The 20,297-nt window shown below is 38.5% G+C and overlaps 4 protein-coding genes across 10 annotated transcripts in view; all 4 read right to left on the bottom strand.

The window, feature by feature from the left end:
* LOC106091030 (carboxypeptidase M) overlaps window positions 1–20,297 on the bottom strand; it is a 165,840-nt gene that overhangs the window by 24,813 nt on the left and 120,730 nt on the right. The gene's annotated exons all lie outside the window — the stretch shown is intronic.
* On the bottom strand, window positions 924–14,381 carry LOC106091031 (polyserase-2-like). The gene is made up of 9 exons (XM_059367382.1): window positions 14,123–14,381; window positions 13,539–14,066; window positions 12,357–12,414; window positions 12,065–12,309; window positions 11,526–12,006; window positions 7,644–7,825; window positions 7,041–7,566; window positions 1,583–1,824; window positions 924–1,519 (listed from the first exon to the last, which is right to left on the bottom strand). The coding sequence occupies exons 1-9, from the start codon at window positions 14,350–14,352 to the stop codon at window positions 988–990; spliced, it is 3,024 nt and encodes a 1,007-aa protein (XP_059223365.1). The 5' UTR covers window positions 14,353–14,381; the 3' UTR covers window positions 924–987.
* LOC106091017 (serine protease SP24D) lies at window positions 11,429–12,332 on the bottom strand. The gene is made up of 2 exons (XM_013257407.2): window positions 12,065–12,332; window positions 11,429–12,006 (listed from the first exon to the last, which is right to left on the bottom strand). Exons 1-2 carry the CDS (start codon window positions 12,295–12,297, stop codon window positions 11,475–11,477), a joined length of 765 nt encoding a protein of 254 aa, XP_013112861.2. The 5' UTR covers window positions 12,298–12,332; the 3' UTR covers window positions 11,429–11,474.
* Window positions 17,927–18,757, bottom strand: LOC106091021 (serine protease SP24D-like). Its single transcript, XM_013257414.2, has 2 exons — window positions 18,525–18,757; window positions 17,927–18,458 (listed from the first exon to the last, which is right to left on the bottom strand). Exons 1-2 carry the CDS (start codon window positions 18,755–18,757, stop codon window positions 17,927–17,929), a joined length of 765 nt encoding a protein of 254 aa, XP_013112868.2.

The raw sequence follows: 20,297 nt of genomic DNA, 5'->3' as shown, positions 1-20,297 counted from the left end.
GATCTTGAATAGGAGACCGAACTGGAAGTGTAACATTTAAGAGCGTATGTAGACTGGCCGTAGGTTCCGTATGGGGTCTGAAAGCGAGGATAGTTCACTGGCTCTACAAGAACGTGATCAGACCTATATCCTATAAAAAGTGCAACATAAGGTTCAGAGAATATGTAGTCTTGATATAGACAGGACGGTGAGTACCACGCCTACCACGGCACTAGAAACTATTCTGTACACCCAGCCAACAGATATACAGATTAAGTATGCGGCTGAGAGGCTTAAGGCGATGGGGCAACTATTTTGGATCGAATACCTAAAATTACACTTGAGATCAAATGCGTGGCACTAATGCAAGCGACGCCAACTTGGATGGACGGAATTCAGGCAATGCTGCCTGCAAGTTTATGGTACATGGATGGTAGATCCATTAGCTCCTAAAGGACCTAATAAATTTTTAAATTCTTTATGAAGAGTTAAAAGAATATTATTTCAGAAAATATGATATCGAGCTTAAGAACAATGGGCTTGGGGGCAGTGTTGCCGTTTGGGCATTTGGTACCAAATTTGGTAGAATTTCCTAACAACTTTAAGGGTTTGGGCGGATGGACGGCCCATTTCGATTTTGGTAGATTTTTAGCGAAATTTTCCCAAAAGACAAAATTTCAATAAAATTTTTACTAAAGACAAAATTTTAATGAAATTTTTCAATTTTTTTTAAAATGTCAATGAAATTTTTCCTGTAGAGATTTCAATAATACCTTTTCTTCAGACAAAATTTAAATGAAATTTTGACTGAAGAAACAATTTCAATAATTTTTCTCAAAAGACAAATAAACAAATAAACAAATAAACTTTTTTCATTGAAATTTTGTCATTAGAGTAAAATGCTTTAAAACAAATTCTTTCAAAAAAAAAAAAAAAAATCTTGAAAAAACCAATAATTTACATCGCAAGTTTTATTCACACATATTTTTCCCAGTAATCTCTTTGGCATTATTCCACGAGTTTCATATTCTCAAGAATCCATTCTTTGAAATAGAAAACTTTGGTATAACCATCAGGGAATTGACTGCCACAATTGTTGATGACAAATCCAGAAGCACCAACCAATTTGCCTTGGTATGTGGCTGGACCACCGGAATCACCCCAACAAGCGCCATTGGAATTGATGTGGGCCAAACAGATCAAACTGTCATAGCCCCACATGACAGAAGCATCACATTCCTCTTTACTTATAACCCTGACAGAAGTCCATTGTAAATTTTCTGGAATTGGGCCACTGGTGGATAACATGCCCCAACCGGAAATAATCACTGATTCGCCAGGAGCAACTTCCGCATCAGCCAACTCAATAGGCTGCACATTATCGGACCATTCAAGGGGTTCAGATAATTCCAGCAAGGCTAGGTCATTTAAGAAATTGCTATAGGATTTATGGGATATAATGCGTTTGACTTTCAGTAATTGACCTCCAGATTTGTATTGGGTGCTTCCTACACGAACTTGGTAGTCTTTGGCAGGGAAACTAAAAAAGTTTGCAATGAGCGGAAAATATTGTTGCATTAAGAAATCATCCTTCTAAACTTACGTTGATCCAGGATTTCCCACACAATGAGCTGCAGTGAGCACAAAATGTTCATTTAGAATTGATCCACCACAAACATGACTACCATCGGCACTATTTTGCAACGAAACTTGGTAGGGGAATTGACCTTCTTTGGCTACAGCCCCATTAACTATGCGGCCATCATTGGCGGGCAAAGCATTAACCAGATAGATGGCAGCCACTAGAAACGTTGCCAATTGCAATTGTAGCTTCATTTTGGAATGGTTTTATTTTCTAATAATTCTCTGGTTTTTATATTCTCGTCTTTAATATATCATGAAATGTTGAATCAAAGTGAGGGACTATTTAACTGGATTTTGCTAAAGATAACAATTTATTGCCCATACTTTATTAATAATCCCCATAGTCAAAAGAGATAGACAGACTTTTTCTTTTTGAAATCCACTTTTTACATGACTGTGAGTATCTTATCAATTGATGTAAGTGTTTGTGATTGGTGGAGAAAGTAGGTAGGTGTACTAGTTGTTGGGTTTGCTGTGTTGTATTGATTTGTATTGATTAAGGGACAATTTGCAACGAACTTTTACAATTTTTTTTTGATATATAATAAACAAGTAGGTTAGGTTAGGTTTATGTGACAGGAATAGGGAAAGGAAGATGCCTTCTAGTTCATACCGTTGATCTATACAGATCGCTTTAAAAAGTCTAACAACTGGGAATGTTTACATCGCATAGATCAGACAAGCCTCCTTCTGACTTCTGAATGCGGGACACACATATAGCAGATGTTCTATAGTATCTTCTTCCTCGACATTCGCACCGCATCCGCATAAGTTGATATTTGCAAACTTCTAAACTAGTTTTCCGTTCAGAAAGTGACCTGTTGTAAGGGACACAATGGTTCTCAGACACAACGTCACTGTTCCGGCAAAGCGGTAGACCTCTTAAAATCTAGATTGCAAATTTGCCCATAAACATTCTATTAAATAATGGGGCAAACCTCTCACAACGAGTGCTGTCCGATTCAAGTTTAAGCTCAATGATAAGGGACCTCCTTTTTATAGCCGAACGAATGGCGTGCCGCAGTGCGACACATATTTGGGGAGAAGTTTTTACATGGCATAGTACATCCGAATGTAGCCAGCATTCCAAATGCAAATTTTGCCCATGAACATTTCACTAAGGAACAGGGGCAAATTTCTCACATATCAATGAGTGCAGTCCGATTTAAGTTTAAGCTCAATGGTAAGGGGCCTCCTTTTTATAGCCGAGACCGGACGGCGTGCCGCAGTGCGACACCTCTTTGGAGAGTACATTTACATGGCATAGTACCTCACAAATGTTGCAACATTAGGAGGAGAAAACCACCGCTGAAAATTTTTCTGATGGTCTTGCCAGGATTCGAACCCAGGCGTTCAGCGTCATAGGCGGACATGCTTACCTGTGCGCTACGGTGGCCTCCAGCCAGCATTAGTAAGGGGATAATCAACGCTGAAAATTTTTACGATGTTCTTGTCATAGGCAGACATGCTAACCTCTGCGCTACGGTGGCCTAGATTGGGTCACACAACTCGCATTTTGTAACCATTTGCCATTCCTTGACCTTCGGGACTGATTCTGAAGACTTAGCTTACATATTGCTAGAGGCACACCCACAAATGCCAGTTACCCCGGAGTGTGTAAGGTAGTTGCTAGTCTCGCAATCTCGTCTGCTTTACAATTTCTGGGGCTTGGCACCTAGAATAGGTGAATATTGAACAGTTCAGCCATCTCGTTGAAAGATCTGCGACAGTTGAGGGCGGTTTTGACTTCAGAACTATTTTCCCCAGAGATTTAATGGCTACCTGCCTGTCTGAGTAGATAAATATGCCAATCGTCGTTATGACATTATATTTTACCCATTTGGCCACTTAGTTAATTGCAAGGATCTCTGCTTGAGACACATTACAGTGGTCAGGTAACTTTATCGATATGACTAGTCTAAGTTCTTCAGAGTACAATAGTCCACCTTGCCTGGATCATTGGACATTGTATCAAGGATAACACAGTGTCCGTAGCTGTCGCATGACGAAAGAGAAAGCTCCCTTAGCCCCATAGCAATGGTTACAGCAATTTGTCTAGCCACAATATCTGGAAGCTTTACGAGTAGCATTAAATTCTGTGTATAAGATGATGTGGTCCTCAGTGCGGCTGCTATGCACTCCCAGAGAAATTAGCCGGCTAATATTAGCAAACGCTGTTTGCTGATATTAAATTAAAAATTGTTGGTTTTTGCTCAGTGCGGCTGCGATGCACTCCCAGAGAAATTAGCCTGCTGATATCAGCAAACACTGCCTGCTGATATTAAATTTAAAATTGTTAGCTTTTGCATGAAATCATATAAGATTTTTAATCATCGAAATAACAGTGAAGCACTTGCTACATATTAAAATGCTTTTTTCCAATTTAAGGCGTACGTTTTTTTTAAAGGCTTAAATATTAGTCTAGTAGTTATTTTGTCTTCTTTTTTGGTGTCCCTCCATCCCACAGGTACATAACATAGTGGTGCGAACAGAGTATATCTTCAACTGACGATATATTATCAGAACCTGGCGATATATTAAAGGAGTCGAAACCTTTTATCGCCCAAAGGGCTTTCGACTCAGACACAATTTCCCCAACAACCTCCAAAGAATTCATATCAGTAACAAGCTCTTCTGGCGACACGTTGTCCGTAAGAGAGTTTCCCGGGACAAAGTGTTTCGACGAAATGTTCCAGTGTCTCCTCATTAAAGATTTTCCATACATTCTCTGAATCTCTTAGAATGTATTCTACCGTTATAGGTTTCGAGGATAGGATCTTCTTTAGCTTAGAGGCCTGAGATGCATCTCCTACACGAAGCACCAGCATTCCACCTAGGATTTATTCTGAGCCTATTTCAATTCGTCCTTGTATTTTCTTAGGTCAGCCCATGTGGCTTTCGCCCTGTTAAAGAGCTTTTTGCAACCCTTCTTTAGACCAAGAAGTTGTGGAGTCCACCCCTCTCTCGATGGATGGATCACATTTGTTCTTTGTAGTTTGCTCTATAAAGGCAGAATCCAAATAATGATATGAGATGTCATATTAATAAATCCCAACTAACTGTATAAGAAGTATTTGTGCAACATTAATCGAGCGTGTTACAAACGGAATGATGAGGATATTATGCCCTCATCCTATTGCGATGGGTATAAATAAGTGCAACAAAGGCTAGTTCCTATACTAATAGTAAAAAGACTATACTTTAACAAAACCTGTTGGTATTATTTTATTCACATTATTTTAATACCATTTGGTATTCATTTAATACCACATGAAGTAATCAATGGATCAATTTCTGAACTAAATTAATCGAGATTGGGCAAGATATAACATCGTTTATTTAATTATTTCACATACCAAAACGAAATAAAAACAAATAAAAAGGCATTAAGTTCGGCCGATCGGTCTATATGGCAGCTTTATCTAAACGTAGTCCGATCTGAAACATATTTTGGGAGGCTTAAAATAACCTACTTTTTTAAATTTCAGCGAAATCGGCTAGTAAATAAAGCTTTTATGGCCTTCAGGCCCTTTATCGGCAGATCGGTCTATATGACAGCTATATCTAAATATAGTCCGGTCTGAGCCATATTTTGGTCAGATGTCGGGGACCTTAAAATAACCCACTGTTTTAAATTTCAGCGAAATCGGGTATTAAATAAAGCTTTTATGGTCTTCAGACACTTTATCGGGAGATCGGTCTATATGGTAGCTATATCTAAATAAAGTCCGATCTGGACCATATTTGGGCCAGATGTCGGCAAGCTTTAAACTACTCATTTTTAAATTTCATCAAAATCGGATGAAAAATAAAGTTTTTATGAGCATTATACCGTTTATAGGAAAATCGGTTTATATAGCAGCTATATCCAAATATGGTCCGATTTGGCCAGTTCAAGAACATAACCAGCGTACATCAGAAAGACGTATCTGCGCCAAATTTCAGCTCAATATCTCAATTGTGATTACAACGGACGGACTGACAGACACACGGACATCGTTAAATCGTCTTAGACTTTTACGATGATCCGAAATATATATACTTTGTAGGGTCGGAAATTGATATTTCGATGTGTTGCAAACGGAATGACTAAATGAATATACCCTCTATCCTACGGTGGTGGGTATAACAACATTAAAATTTTTTATAATGGTGTTTTTATACCCTCCGCCATAAGATGGGGGGTATACTAATTTCGTAATTCTGTTTGTAACTACTCGAAATATTCGTCTGAGACCCCATAAAGTATATATATTCTTGATCGTCGTGAAATTTTATGTCGATCTAGCCATGTCCGTCCGTCTGTCCGTCCGTCCGTCCGTCCGTCTGTCTGTCGAAAGCACGCTAACTTTCGAAGGAGTAAAGCCATATAAACCGATCTGGGATCTTGACTTCTTGACCCCTAGAGGTCGCAATTATTATCCGATATGCCTGAAATTTTGTACGATGGATCCTCTCATGACCATCAACAAACGTGTTTATTATGGTCTGAATCGGTCTATAGCCCGATACAGATCCCATATAAATCGTTCTCTCTATTTTACTTCGTGAGTCCCAATGGGCGCAATTCTTATACGAATTGGCTGAAATTTTACACAGGTCTCCAACATATAATTTAATTGTGGTCCGAACCGGACCATATCTTGATATCGTTTTAATAGCAGAGCAACTCTTTTCTTATATCCTTTTTTGCCTAAGAAGAGATGCCGGGAAAAGAACTCGACAAATGCGATCCATGGTGAAGGGTATATAAGATTCGGCCCGGCCGAACTTAGCACGCTTTTACTTGTTTTTAATTCATTAGGGAATGCCATTTTCAAGTGATAATGAGAGTGGTATTAAAAACAATCTCGAATTGGTGCTAAAGCCAATCACAGTTTGGTATTAAAAGTAATGCATTTTTTATGTGTAGAGAAAGTTTATAGAAAATTTCATAGACATTTTCTATTCAGAAAGAATTTATTAAAGTTTTGTATTCAGGAAAAAAATTATTAAAATTTTTGTCTGTAGAGAAAATTTCATTGAAAGTGTGTGTTTCCATTGATTTAATAAGAGATAAAAAAATTATTTCGAGAAGTGTCCGATTTTATATTTCAATCACCTATTGTATAATAATAAATTTTGAGCAAGCTTTTTGCTTTTGCAGCAAACAATTTTCTGTTGTTGCTAAAAAATTTCTCTGAGTGTACATACATACCATTGAAAAGGACTTTTGAAGCGCCGTCCACCAGACTACAACACCATATGGCATTATAAAGGCATGACAACTGTAGTATACACCCAGTGCATGGCACGTGGTTAAAATCCCCAACTTTTGCAAATGGGCAAGATTTAAAATTAATTTATTTCATTCCAAAAACAACCACAACTTGTATTCACATCAAAATAGTCATTTAATTTTTTTTTTTAAGTTATACCTTTGTTTTCATATTTTCCAAAATCCATTCTTTGAAATGAAAAACTTTGGTATAACCATCGGGATATTCGCTGCCACAATTGTTGATGACAAAACCAGAGACGCCAACCAATTTGCCCTGGTATGTGGCTGGGCCACCGGAATCACCCCAACAAGCACCATTGGAATTGATGTGGGCCAAACAGATCAAACTGTCATAGCCCCACTGGTAGGCAGAACATTCCTCTTTACTTATAGCCTTAACGGTAGTCCATTGTAAATCGTCGGGAACTGTGGGACCACTAGTGGATAACATGCCCCAACCTGAGATAATTACTTTTTCGCCAGATTTTACTTCGGCATCGGTCAATTCAATAGGCTGAACCTTATCGGACCATTGTAGGGGTTCGGTTAATTCCAGCAAGGCTAGATCATTGAAGAAACTTTCATAGGATTTATGGGATATTATACGTTTCACTTTCAACAATTGACCTCCTGTTTGGTATTTGATGGTGCCTACACGAACTTGGTAGCCTTCGGCAGGAAAACTAATAAAGAAATTAAAAATTGAGAAAATTGGAATGGACTGAAATGGAAAGGAACAGCAGTCTGTGATTTAAATTACGGATCTTCGCCTCCAGGATTTCCCACGCAATGAGCCGCTGTGAGTACAAAACGTTCATTTAGAATAGATCCACCACAAACGTGTCTACCATTGGCACTATTTTGCAATGAAACTTGATAGGGAAATTGGCCTTCTTTGGCCTCAGCCCCATTGACTATGCGACCCTCATTGGTAGGCAAAGCCTTAGCCAGAGAGGACACAGTCACCAATAAAACTACGACATTCCATTGAAAATACATTCTGGAATAATTTTATTTTAAAGGCATGTCATGGTTTTTATGTGATCTGTTTTGATTTGCCATGTTTTTCTGATTTCGATTCTCAAAGTGTGGGGAATTAAAGTGGAATTTACAACAAACCATAATTTATTGGTCAGAGATTAGTAATAATCGTTCGGGAACGAAACGTGATCTATTATTGTTTGAGAAACCCTTACTTTCCTATCATGCAGCTTTCCCATGATTATCTTATCAATCAATGTAAGTACTTGGCATTTGTAGAGAAAGTGTATCACTCGATGGTTTTCATCATATACAGGGTGGCTGATGAAAGCCGCTACCAAAAAAAAATGTAATAACTTTTTTTCTATTTAATAATAATAATTTAATAATTAATTTAATTAATTAATTAATTAATTTAATTAATAATAATTTAATAATTAATTTAATAATTTAATTTAACATGAATAAAAGAAAAATGTATTCCATACACCGAAAAAAAAATGTAGCAATATTCATCATTGTAGCAATATTCATCAGCCACCCTATATTCCTTGATTTCCTTAGATATTTACAAAATGGATACTCGCCTTTTTTGTCTGTCTGTCGAAAGTTCGTTAACTTTCAAACGAGGAAATGAAGACATTTTAAATTTTGCACAAATGCTTTTCAGTTTTATGGGTCAGTCGGGATTGTAAATGGGCCAAATCATTTCATGGTTACACCCATAAGAAAATCAAACGAGGCCTTGTCAAATTGACCCATTGGTTCACAAAAAGGAATCAACTTACAGATGTTATCAAATCAACCACAGATTTTCATAAATCAATAACAGTGTTTTGTGAATGAAAATTTCCAGATATTCTGGGTACTACTGTCTATCGAACCTGTGTTCCATCCATCCTATGATTATGCGAACCTGTGTTCCACCCATCCCATGATTGTGTAATTACAAACGCCTTACCATAATGTTTAAAGAGTCATAAGTACTTAAGGTTGGTATACATACACATTTTGTAGAACGGTGCATGACACAACATCGCGCGTTTTCAAAATCATCCCCAGATGTTGACAATATTTTAAACAACTCCTATGTAGGACAAAGACATCATTGCTACACGAATTTGTTGTTATCATTCACTAAATCATCCCAGTCAATATTTTCAACAAGGCCTTTAATGAAAATGAGACCATTGATGCATTGATCTTTTTTCTTGCCGACTTCCAGACGTCGCAATTCTTGGCCATATTGGTTGAAATATTGCACAGTATCATCAGACTTCCAACAACTCTTTCAGGTATTGCCAAAGTCGGTCTATAACCTGATATCTATTATATAACAAGTTAGGACGGGCTAAAGTCAGGTGAAGCCGACCGACCTTTTGATGTCCTATTGATAAATGGGTTAGCAAAGGTCTCACAGGAGAAAATCGGGAGATGCATATATATGGGAGCTATAACTAGAACCGAATAAATTTCAATGAAATTCATTAGCCATCAGATGAGTTAGAAGAGAAAACTTCGTGCCAAATTTAGTGAAGATCTATGAACAAATTACTAAACTATTCATTATTATTCAAAATCGGACGAAAGTATATCCGAACAGATTTCTATTAAATTCATTAGCAATACTGGGAGTCATAAGGGAATCCTTTGTGTTAATTTTCGTGTGAATCGGCTAACAAATGACCAAATTATTGCAATACTAGTCCAAATCGGACGAACTTTTATATGGGAGCTATATCTAAATCTGAACCGATTTGTATGAAATTCATTAACAATGTCAAGACTTAAAAGAGAATCTCTAGTGCGGACCCTTCCCCATACCCCCATTTCCAAAAACACAAGATTTCGTAGATGGGTGCACTGATTTTAACGAAATTTTGCATGCCACCTTATGGTACCGTAAAAACACGAAATTCTTATAAAATGTTGGACTCAAATAATCTGGGGGGACGCCCCTTCCCAAAACCTACCCGAACGGACATGTTTACCGACTGCGACAATATGGGTAGCAAAGGAAAGGTATTTAAGAGTAGAGTTCAAACTTAGCATTTAAATGTCACTCTCAGTAACACCACCCAACTGGATAATTTTGACGCTTTGGGCAATATGGATATCAAATGAAAGGTATTTAAAAGTAGAGTACAAATCTGACATAAAAATGTATTCCTTGGTGTTTGAGGGGCCTCCCCACTCCCAAAACCCCCCAGCAGGATATATTTACGTTTGGGACCATATGGATACCAACTGAAAGGTACTTAAAAGCAGAGTAAAAAGCTGATATAAAAAATGTATTCCTTGGCGTCTGAGGTATCTCTATTTAGCGTGGGATATCTAGGGGGCTCACCCCTCCTCCAAAGCCCGCCAAATGTATATATAAACCAATAAAGATAATATGGGGTATTTGGATATATAAACCAATAATGACAATATGGGGTATTTGAGACTAGAGCACGAATCTGATATATGGGCATCCGCCTCACCTCATACCGGACATAATAACCAACCATAGCATTATAAGGCTCAAATGAAAGTTGTTACGGAGTAGAGCACCAATATAATATCCACATTGGGGCCCCAAACAGGACATATTTTCTGACCATGCCAGTATACGGCTCAGATTAAATGAGACAGTGAAAAAAGGCACAGCGGAGCGGGCCCTGTCCAGCTAGTAGCTACCATATGAATCGATCTCCGATCTAAAGCCGCTGCAAGGCACATAGTGTTTCGATATTTCATTGACATTTTGTCTTTCAAGAAAATTTCGACTTTAGAGAAAATTTCATAGCAATTTTGTGCTTAGAGACATTGCAAATTTTTCCCATGAACATTTCGCAAAGGAACAGGGGCAAACTTCTCACATATCAACGAGTGCAGTCCGACTCAAGTTTAAGCCCAATGATAAGGGGCATCCTTTTTATAGCCGAGTCCTAATGGCGTGCCGCAGTGCGACACCTCGTTGGGGAGAAGTTTTACATGGCATAGTACCTCACAAATGTTGCTAGCATTCGGAGGGGAAAACCACCGCTGAAAATTTTTTCTGGTGGTCTCGCCAGGATTCGAACCCAGGTGTTTAGCGTCATAGGCGGAGGACATGCTAACCTCTACGCTACGGTGGCTTCCAGACACATTATTTCAATAAAGTAATGCTTTCCGACAAAATTCAATTGAAACTTTGGTAGACATATGTTGGGAAAAATTGTTAGTACTTTTAATATCCATGCTAATTGGAAAACTAAACTTTGAAATTATTTACGTGAGACGCTGAAAACCGAACTTCTTTCTTTAGAGAATGATGTTAACATTTTAATGTGTCTACAAAAAGTAAACGCGTAAGGACTCGACAAGTGTCTTTCAAGGGGTCTTTCGCAAACTACTAGCGCCACCTATAGGCCAAACGAAAATCGATTCTTATTTTATACATACATCACCAACGCTGGTTTTCATTATAAAAAACACCAAATTACACTTTACCCCCAGTCTAATTTATCATACCAGAAAAGGATTTCCAGGGAATCTTTTTCCAACATTGTGTACAAACAATTCTTTTTTTCAACAGGTGGATTTTTCATATATAGCTCATAACTTTATTCAAGCAAAAACAAACAATTTATGCAGAAGGAGTCATATTTTCCAAAATCCAGTCTTTGTGATAGAATACCTTGGCATAACCATCGGGATTTTTGGTACCACAGCCATCGACAACAAAACCAGCAACACCAACCAATTTGCCTTGGTAGGTGGCGGGACCACCGGAATCGCCATTGCAAACACCATTATCCTCGGTATGTGCCAAGCAGATTAAACTGTCATAGCCCCACTCGATGGCGGCCTCACACTCTTCAGTGGTCAAGGCCTTCAAGGTGTTCCATTGCAGACGTTGAGGAATGGGACCACCAGTATAGAGGCGACCCCAACCAGAAACAATGACATCCTCACCAGAGGGTACTTCAGTATCGGCCATTTCAATGGGTTTGATGTTATCGGTCCATTGTAAAGGTTGTTCCAACTCCAAGAGAGCGACATCGTTCAAGAACTCGCCATAATTCTTATTTACAATGATGCGTTTCAATTTCAACAATTTGCCACCAGCCATGCGTTGAACGCTGCCAACACGAACTTGGAAGAAATGGGCAGGATAGCTGTGAAGTTTAGAGAGTACAGTGGGAAATGTCATATTGAAAATTCACTCAAACTTACGCCTCAACTCCATCGCCAACCACCACACAATGTGCAGCAGTAAGAATGAAACGTTCATTCAAAATTGATCCTCCACAGGTGTGCGAACCATCGGAACGTTGCAAAGATACTTGATGAGGAAATTGACCTACTTCGGCATCTTCACCACCCACAACACGTCCGCCACTGGGCAGGGCGCGTACCACGGAAGCCAAAGCGAATAAGAGAGCAACCAACTTCAAACCCGAAGCCATAGCAAATACAAACTGAATGAGTTCGCCATACCCATGGGGTTTTATATACACTTCCGAACCAAAAAACGAGTTGGCACATTTGTGGAGCAACTATGTGTTCCAATATTTTTTGAGTGTCTTCATTGATATATGGGTAAAGATGTTAAGTAGCTGGATAGATAAATTGATTCCCATAGGTAATCTTATCGCAAACGGCATTAAAATCAAAAACCAATTTTCCTCATCGTTAGAAAGAAAAGACAATTTGCTGTCTATATTATGTCTTATTTTTTATCTTCTATGTGGACAAGTGGAAGAAGGTAATAGCCTGAAATCACCAGCATAATCAATTTCGAGTGGAAGATTTCTTATCATTTCAAGCAATTAGAACAAAAGAGTACAAGAACCCATACCGTTGTCTGGACTATTTGTCTATAGTGTTTATGGTCAATATTCTAGAGATGATTTCATGCAAGTGATGACCCTGAAATTGCTTTATTATAAAATTAATTTAGTTATTTAGGAAGAAGAAATACTTGGAAACCGTGGCAAAGAAAACAATGGCGGACAACAGGATACGAGATACGAGTCTGCAGTTATGTTAGAGCGGTCTGAGGCCACCGTAGCGCAGAGGCTAGCATGTCCGCCTATGACGCTGAAGGCCTTGGTTCTAATCCTGGCGAGAACATTATACAAATTTTCAGCGGTGGTTTTCCCCTCCTAATGCCGGCAACATTTGTGAGGTACTATGCCATGTAAAACTTCTCTCCAAAGAGGTGTCTCACTGCGGCACGCCGTTCGAACTCGGCTATTAAAGGGAGTCCACTTATCATTGAGCATAACCTTGATTCGGACAGCACTCATTGAAATGTGAGAAGTTTGCCCCGTTCCTTAGTGGAATGATCATGGGCAAAATTTCCATTTGTATAAAAGGTCAAAGGAAAATGTACGCTGAGAACGTCAAAGCCTTTGGGAATCACGCTCTGATCAACTAGTAATCTAACTCGAGCTTGGAATATTCCACAACCCATAAGACGACTACGGAATTATTCTACAATGTAACCACCAATGCTCTTTTTGTCCAAAAACAAGAACCATTTCTATCATGGACTAGCTTATATTTAGCCTAATTCACTGTATTGTGAAGAATTTCCTGAAAATCATTCTTCAATTTCGCCAACATCATTGCAACAACAAAAATCTGCCATTTACGTTTTATATATGTAAATCACAAATATATTATCTTGAAAGCAACAAGTTACTCAGAGGGAGTCATATTTTCCAAAATCCAATTCTTGTGATAGGGCACCTTGGCATAACCATCAGGATTCTTGGTGCCACAACCACCGACCACAAAACCGGCAACACCAACCAATTTGCCTTGGTAGGTAGCAGGTCCACCAGAATCGCCATTGCAAACACCATTATCCTTGGCATGGGCCAAGCACATCAAACTATCATTGCCCATATTGATGGCCATCAGACACTCTTTAGTGGACATGGCCTTCAAGGTGTTCCATTGCAAATGTTGGGGAATGGGACCACCATTCCAGAGGCGACCCCAGCCGGAAACAATGACATCCTCACCCGAGGGAACTTCAGTATCGGCCATTTCAATGGGTTTGATGTTATCAGTCCATTGCAAAGGTTGCTCCAACTCCAAGAGAGCGAGATCGTTCAAGAAATTGCCATACTTTTTGTGGACAATGATGCGTTTCAGTTGCAATAATTTGCCACCGGTCATGTATTGAACGCTGCCAACACGCACTTGGAAGTTTTGGGGAGGATAACTGTAAAGTTTTGAAAATGTATAAGAAGTTCGTACTGGAAATTCACACCAACTTACGCCACAACTCCTGCCTTAACCACACAATGGGCAGCTGTGAGAATGAAACGCTCATTCAAAATGGATCCACCACAGTTGTGGGAGCCATCGGAACGTTGCAATGATACTTGATGGGGAAATTGACCGACTTCTGCATCTTCACCACCCACTACACGGCCCACATTAGGCAGGGCGTGTGCCACCGAAGACAAAGCCAACAAAACAGCGATCAACTTCAAACTCCAAGCCATTCTATAGCCAAACTGAATGAGTTCGGGCGTTCCCATGGGGTTTTATATACACCACATCCTACTTCTTACATCGAGCTAAATCATGGCAATGCAATTTTTTCGATTTCTTCGTTGATTGATATATGGATAGAGATGTTTAGTAATTATTTAGGTAGACAAATAGATTCCCCAAAGTAATCTAATCGTAAAAGACATTAATCAAAGCCAACATTAGCAAAAAAGACAATTTATTGTCCATATTTTGTCTATGGAAAGTGAAAGAAAGTATCTGTCTGAAATACCCAGCACAATCATTTTACAATGGGAGATTTCTTATAATTTGAAGCAATAGGAGCAAAAGAGAACATGAACCCCCAAAGTCGATTGGACTTTTTGTCTATTGTCTATATTGTAGAGAGGATTTCGTATTTCACACAAGTCATGGGACTGAAAATGCTTTGCTATTATAAAGGGTGAGTTTTTAAGAGTTATAGGAAAGTTTTTCAAAAAAAAAAAAAAAAAAACACATAAAATTTAGAAAAATGCATGAAACCTTTTTTTGTATCGATAGTAGGGAATCGATACCGAGACCACCGTAGCGCACAGGTGAGCATGTTCGTCTATGATGCTGAACGCCTGGGTTCGAAACCTGGCGAGACCAACGGAAGAAAATTTTCAGCGGTGGTTTTCCCCTCCTAATGTGGACAACATTTGTGTGGGTGTCGCAATGCGGCACGGCGTTCGGACTCGGCTATAAAAAGGAGGCCCCTTATTATTGAGCTTAAACTTGAATCAGACTGAACTCATTGATATGTGAGAAGTTTGCCCCTGTTCCTTAGTGGAATGTTCATGGGCAAAATTAGCAATTTGCAATTTAGTACGGTTCATATAATTTAATGTTTGGAGATTATTTCATGCAAATACTGAGCGTGACTGCACTTCAAATTATATCTCTCGTTTAGTCCAATTTTGGCATACTCTCTCCAACATTTCGACCGGTATCTCACGAATAAATGCTTCAATGTTGTCTTCCAATGAGTCAATTGAAGCGGGCTTGTCTGTATATACATGTGCTTTAACATAGCCCCACAAAAAATAGTCTAAAGGCGTTAAATCGCACGATCTAGGTGGATAATTGAACGGTCCCGTAGGTGAAATAAAATGTTCACCGAACTCGCCTCTCAAGAAGTCCATTGTTACTCGTGCTGTGTGGTATGTGTCACCGTCTCGTTGAAACCACATGTCAGCAAGTCAAGCTCTTGCATTTTGGGCAAAAAAACAGATGGATATCATCTTACGATAGCGCTCACCATTCACAGTACCGTTACGATTCCCATCATCTTTGATGTCACCAGCCCATAAACTGCACCAAATTGTGACAATTTCTCAATGCATTGGTAGCTCTTGCAATGCTTCTGGCTGATCTTCAATTCAAAATCGACAATTCTGCTTATTTACGTACCAATTGATCCAAAAATGAGTTTCTTCGCTGAACTCAATTTTAGCGCGATGAATTTTCTTAACAGAGCACGCATTTTGATAATAAAATTCAATCATTTTTATTCGTTGTTCGTTTGTTAGACGATTCGTTATTAAATTATAGAACAAACTAAAGATGTTGACAGTGAAATAGAACACGAATCGTGCGTGAGCTGTTTAAACCAGTGTTGCCAAAAAGATAATAATTAAAAAACCACCCTTTACAACCAATAATTTGAAAATTTTTATTTCTTGTTATTTAGGACAAATAAAAGCATGCTACGTTCGACGGGGCCGAATCTTATATACCCTCTACCATGGATTGTATTTGTCAAGTTTTTTGCCCGATATGTCTTTATAGGCAAGCAAAGGATAATGGATAACAAGTAAAAGTGTGGTAAGTTCGGCCGGGCCGAATCTTGGGAACCCACCACAATGGATTCTGCTAAAAGTTGACAAAAAGGACTTAGACCATATGTGACACGATTGTTGGAAAAAATTTCAGCACCATCCGATCAAAATTGAGGCTTCTAGGATCTTGAGATGTCAAATCAGGAGATCGGTTTATATAAGAGCTACAGCAGGTTATACACCGATTTGAACCATAATTGTCAAGATTGTTGGAAGCCATAACAGAAGTCTATGTGCAAGATATGATAAAAACTGGGGCTTTTAAGGCCTCAAGATGTCAAATCGGGAGATCTGTTTATATGGGAGCTATATTAGGTTATAAACCGATTCAGACCATACTTTGTACCATTGTTGGAAGTCGTAACAGAACACTATGTGCAAGATTTCAGCCTAATCGGTTAATAATTGCAGCTTCAAAGAGAGTAAGTCGAAGGACCGCTTTAAATGGGAGCTGTATCCAAATCTGAACCGATCCAATCCCCAACTACCTATATCAAAAAGAAGTATCTGTGACATATTTCGTACAACTTCAAGCCTGATAATAAAACGTTTCAGACATTTTTACGACAAAATTTTTTTTTTACAAAGTTTTCTTTTTATTTTAACTATATAACGTTTTGCTTCAACATACCAAACGTTTGCCATAAACGTTGCATTACTGCACTCAACTAACTTTGTTTATTGTAAACCTTCTAGCAACTTCGCTTGCCATATAAAACTTCTCTCCAAAGAGGTGTCACAATGCGGCACGGCATTCGGACTCGGCTACTAAAAGGAGGCCCCTTATCATTGAGATTAAATCAGACAGCGTTCATTGATAAATGAGAATTTTGCCCCAGTTCCTTAATGGAATGTTCATGGGCAAATTTGTATAATCTTTGGATCGAATCTTTAAAATTAGGACAAAAATTTTTTCTGTGTGTAAACAAAAAAAAAAGGCAAATAAAAAATTCAAGTTTTCATCTTTGATCGGAGGATTTTAGTACAAATTTCGAGCCAAGTAAGTTAAACATCAACAAAGGTTAGCATGTCCGCCTATGACGCTGAACGCCTGGGTTCGAATCTTGGCGAGACCATCAGAAAAAAATTTCAGCGGTGGTTTTCCCCTCCTAATGATTGCAACATTTGTGAGGTACTATGCCATGTAAAACTTCTCTCCATAGAGGTGTCGCACTGCGGCACGCCGTTCGGACTCGGCTATAAAAAGGAAGGGCCTCCTTTTCATTGAGCTTAAAAAATTAAATCGGACTGCACTCATTGATATGTGAGAAGTGGAATGTTCGTGGGCAAAAATTGCAAATTGCAAATAGGTTGCCATACACCACAGTAGTGGTATAGAATGTCAAAATTAAGATGCTGATGCTGTTCCAAACGAACAGAATGAAAGGCGATTTGAACGACGCCAAGACATTATCATGTCGCACTTTTCTATAGTGATTGCAAGACACTAACAAACCAACATCCCTATATATTATCCCCAAAAATTCATGCACGTTCATTCGTCGCATGTGGTTAATCAACGTAGAAATTATGATAAAGCTCACGACAGGGAGAATAGTAAGATGGGGTTTTGTGTTGTACATTGATATCTTGTCGAATTCCAAATGCGAGAGAGATCGGCCTTAAATTGCAGCAATAACAAGAACATCCATTAGGGTTTTACTTGTAGTATAAATTACAAATATATTAACTCAAAAATAATAAATTATTCAGAGGGAGTCATATTTTCAAAAATCCAATCTCTGTGATAAAATACCTTAGCATAACCATCGGGATTCTTGGTACCACATCCGCCGACAACAAAACCGGCAACACCAACCAATTTGCCTTGGTATGTGGCAGGACCACCGGAATCGCCATTGCAAACACCATTATTCTCGGTATGGGCCAAGCAGATTAAACTGTCATAGCCCCAATTGATGGCGGCCTGGCACTCATCAGTGGTCAAAGCCTTCAAGGTGTTCCATTGCAAACGTTGGGGAATGGGACCACCACCGTAGAGGCGACCCCAACCAGAAACAATGACATCCTCACCCGAGGGAACTTCAGTATCGGCCATTTCAATGGGTTTGATGTAATCGGTCCATTGCAAAGGTTGTTGCAACTCCAAAAGGGCGACATCGTTCAAGAAATTGCCATATTCTTTGTTAGCAATGATGCGTTTTAATTGCAACAGTTTGCCACCGGCCATGCGTTGAACACTGCCAACACGAACTTGAAAGTAATGTGCAGGATAGCTGTTGAATTTAGGAAATATGAAACTATTCAAGGATTCATGTTTCATTGAGAATAAATTCACTTACGCCTCAACTCCATCGCCAACCACCACACAATGGGCAGCAGTAAGAATGAAACGTTCATTCAAAATTGATCCTCCACAGGTGTGGGAACCATCGGAACGCTGCAATGATACTTGATGAGGGAATTGACCAACTGCGGCATCTTCGCCACCCACTACACGACTGCCACTGGGCAGGGCGCGTACCACGGAGGACACAGCCAATAAAAGAGAGACCAACTTTAAACCCAAAGCCATTGTAAAGACAAACTAAATGAGTTCGTCCATTACTAAGGGGTTTTATATACACATACCTCCCATACATGAAGTTAGAACTTCGTAAATTTAACATTTTCGGGGATCTTTTTTGATCGATATATGGTTAACTATGACATGTATTGATATATGGTTAATTATGTTGGTGAAACGTCGTAAATAAAGCTAAGGAAACACCATTAACCCATTAACGCCTAACCCTTCGATTCCCCTTTCTGATTTTGATGAAATTTCAAATATCCATTGTTTAGAGAACAAATAATTTACTTTTAAATTTTTTAAGAAAAAGTTTTTAAATATTTAAAAAAAAATTAAAAACGAAAACACAAAAAAATATAGTGGATATTTTTACAACAATAAAAAAAAATTTTTATAATATTTAATGGCCATTCAGCTCTTTATACCCTACACTACCACTGTGGTACAGGGTATAATTTTGTGCATTTGTTTGCAACGCTAAGAAGGAGAAGAACTAGAACCATTGATAAGTATTCCGATCGACTCAGAATTACTTTCTGATTCGATTTAGCCATGTCCGTTCCTCCGTCTGTGAGTCCATGTATTCTTGTAATCAAAGTGCAGGTCGAAGTTCTAACTTCACGAAATTTTTGTACATATCACTATTGATTTTGGTAAAATCGTTTCAGACTTAGATATAGCTCACATATATATGTATCGCCCTATTCGCACTTAAATGACCGTAGTAGCAATAATTTTCAACCGATCTGCACAAAATTTGGCACGGATTGTTTTGTTACTGATCTTAATACATCTGTAATATTTCATCAAAATCGGTTCAGATTTAGATATAGCTCACATATATATATATCGCCCTATTTGCTCTTTAATGGCCGTAGTAGCTACAGATTTCGAGATTTCAACAAAATCTGTTCAAATTTGGATGTAGCACCCATACATATTTATCGCCAGATTGGCACTTATGTGGCCGTAGTAACAACAATTTTCAAATGATCTGTTTTAAAGTCGGTTCAGATTTAGATAATATAGATATATATTTATATATATAGATATATATTGGGTTGCCCAAAAAGTAATTGCGGTATTGCCGTATTTATAATTGTAGGGTAGGGTATTATATTGTTGGCTCCGCCCGACTTTTGCCTTTCCTTATTGTTTTTTTTTTTATAATTTTGACATAAAATTGCACCTGTGAGGCTAATCGCCATAAATTTATTTCAAACCATCCACCATAGAAACCATCAAATGCAATAAGTCTCTTAAACGATTTCCAGAAATCTCGCTCCGCACAACTTTGAGTAAGTTGTTTATTTAATTTTTTGGGGGCTATAAAACACTGCCAACTTTCGACAAGAAAAATTTCCCCTAAACCTTGAAATATGACGGGAAACAATTTTTTTTAATGGTTCCACTCATCCACTTTACGCCAATCTATATTACATTGGGATAACTCTCCCAGGTAGAATTTTCTAAGCTAGCACTTATCATGGGCTTTTTGCACCCATTCGTCGTTAATGGGCTAACATTAAAAATATAAATTTCC

The sequence above is a fragment of the Stomoxys calcitrans genome, chromosome 4, assembly GCF_963082655.1.
Source record: "Stomoxys calcitrans chromosome 4, idStoCalc2.1, whole genome shotgun sequence".
NCBI lineage: Eukaryota > Metazoa > Arthropoda > Insecta > Diptera > Muscidae > Stomoxys > Stomoxys calcitrans.
This window is presented reverse-complemented; position numbering and strand designations above follow the sequence as displayed.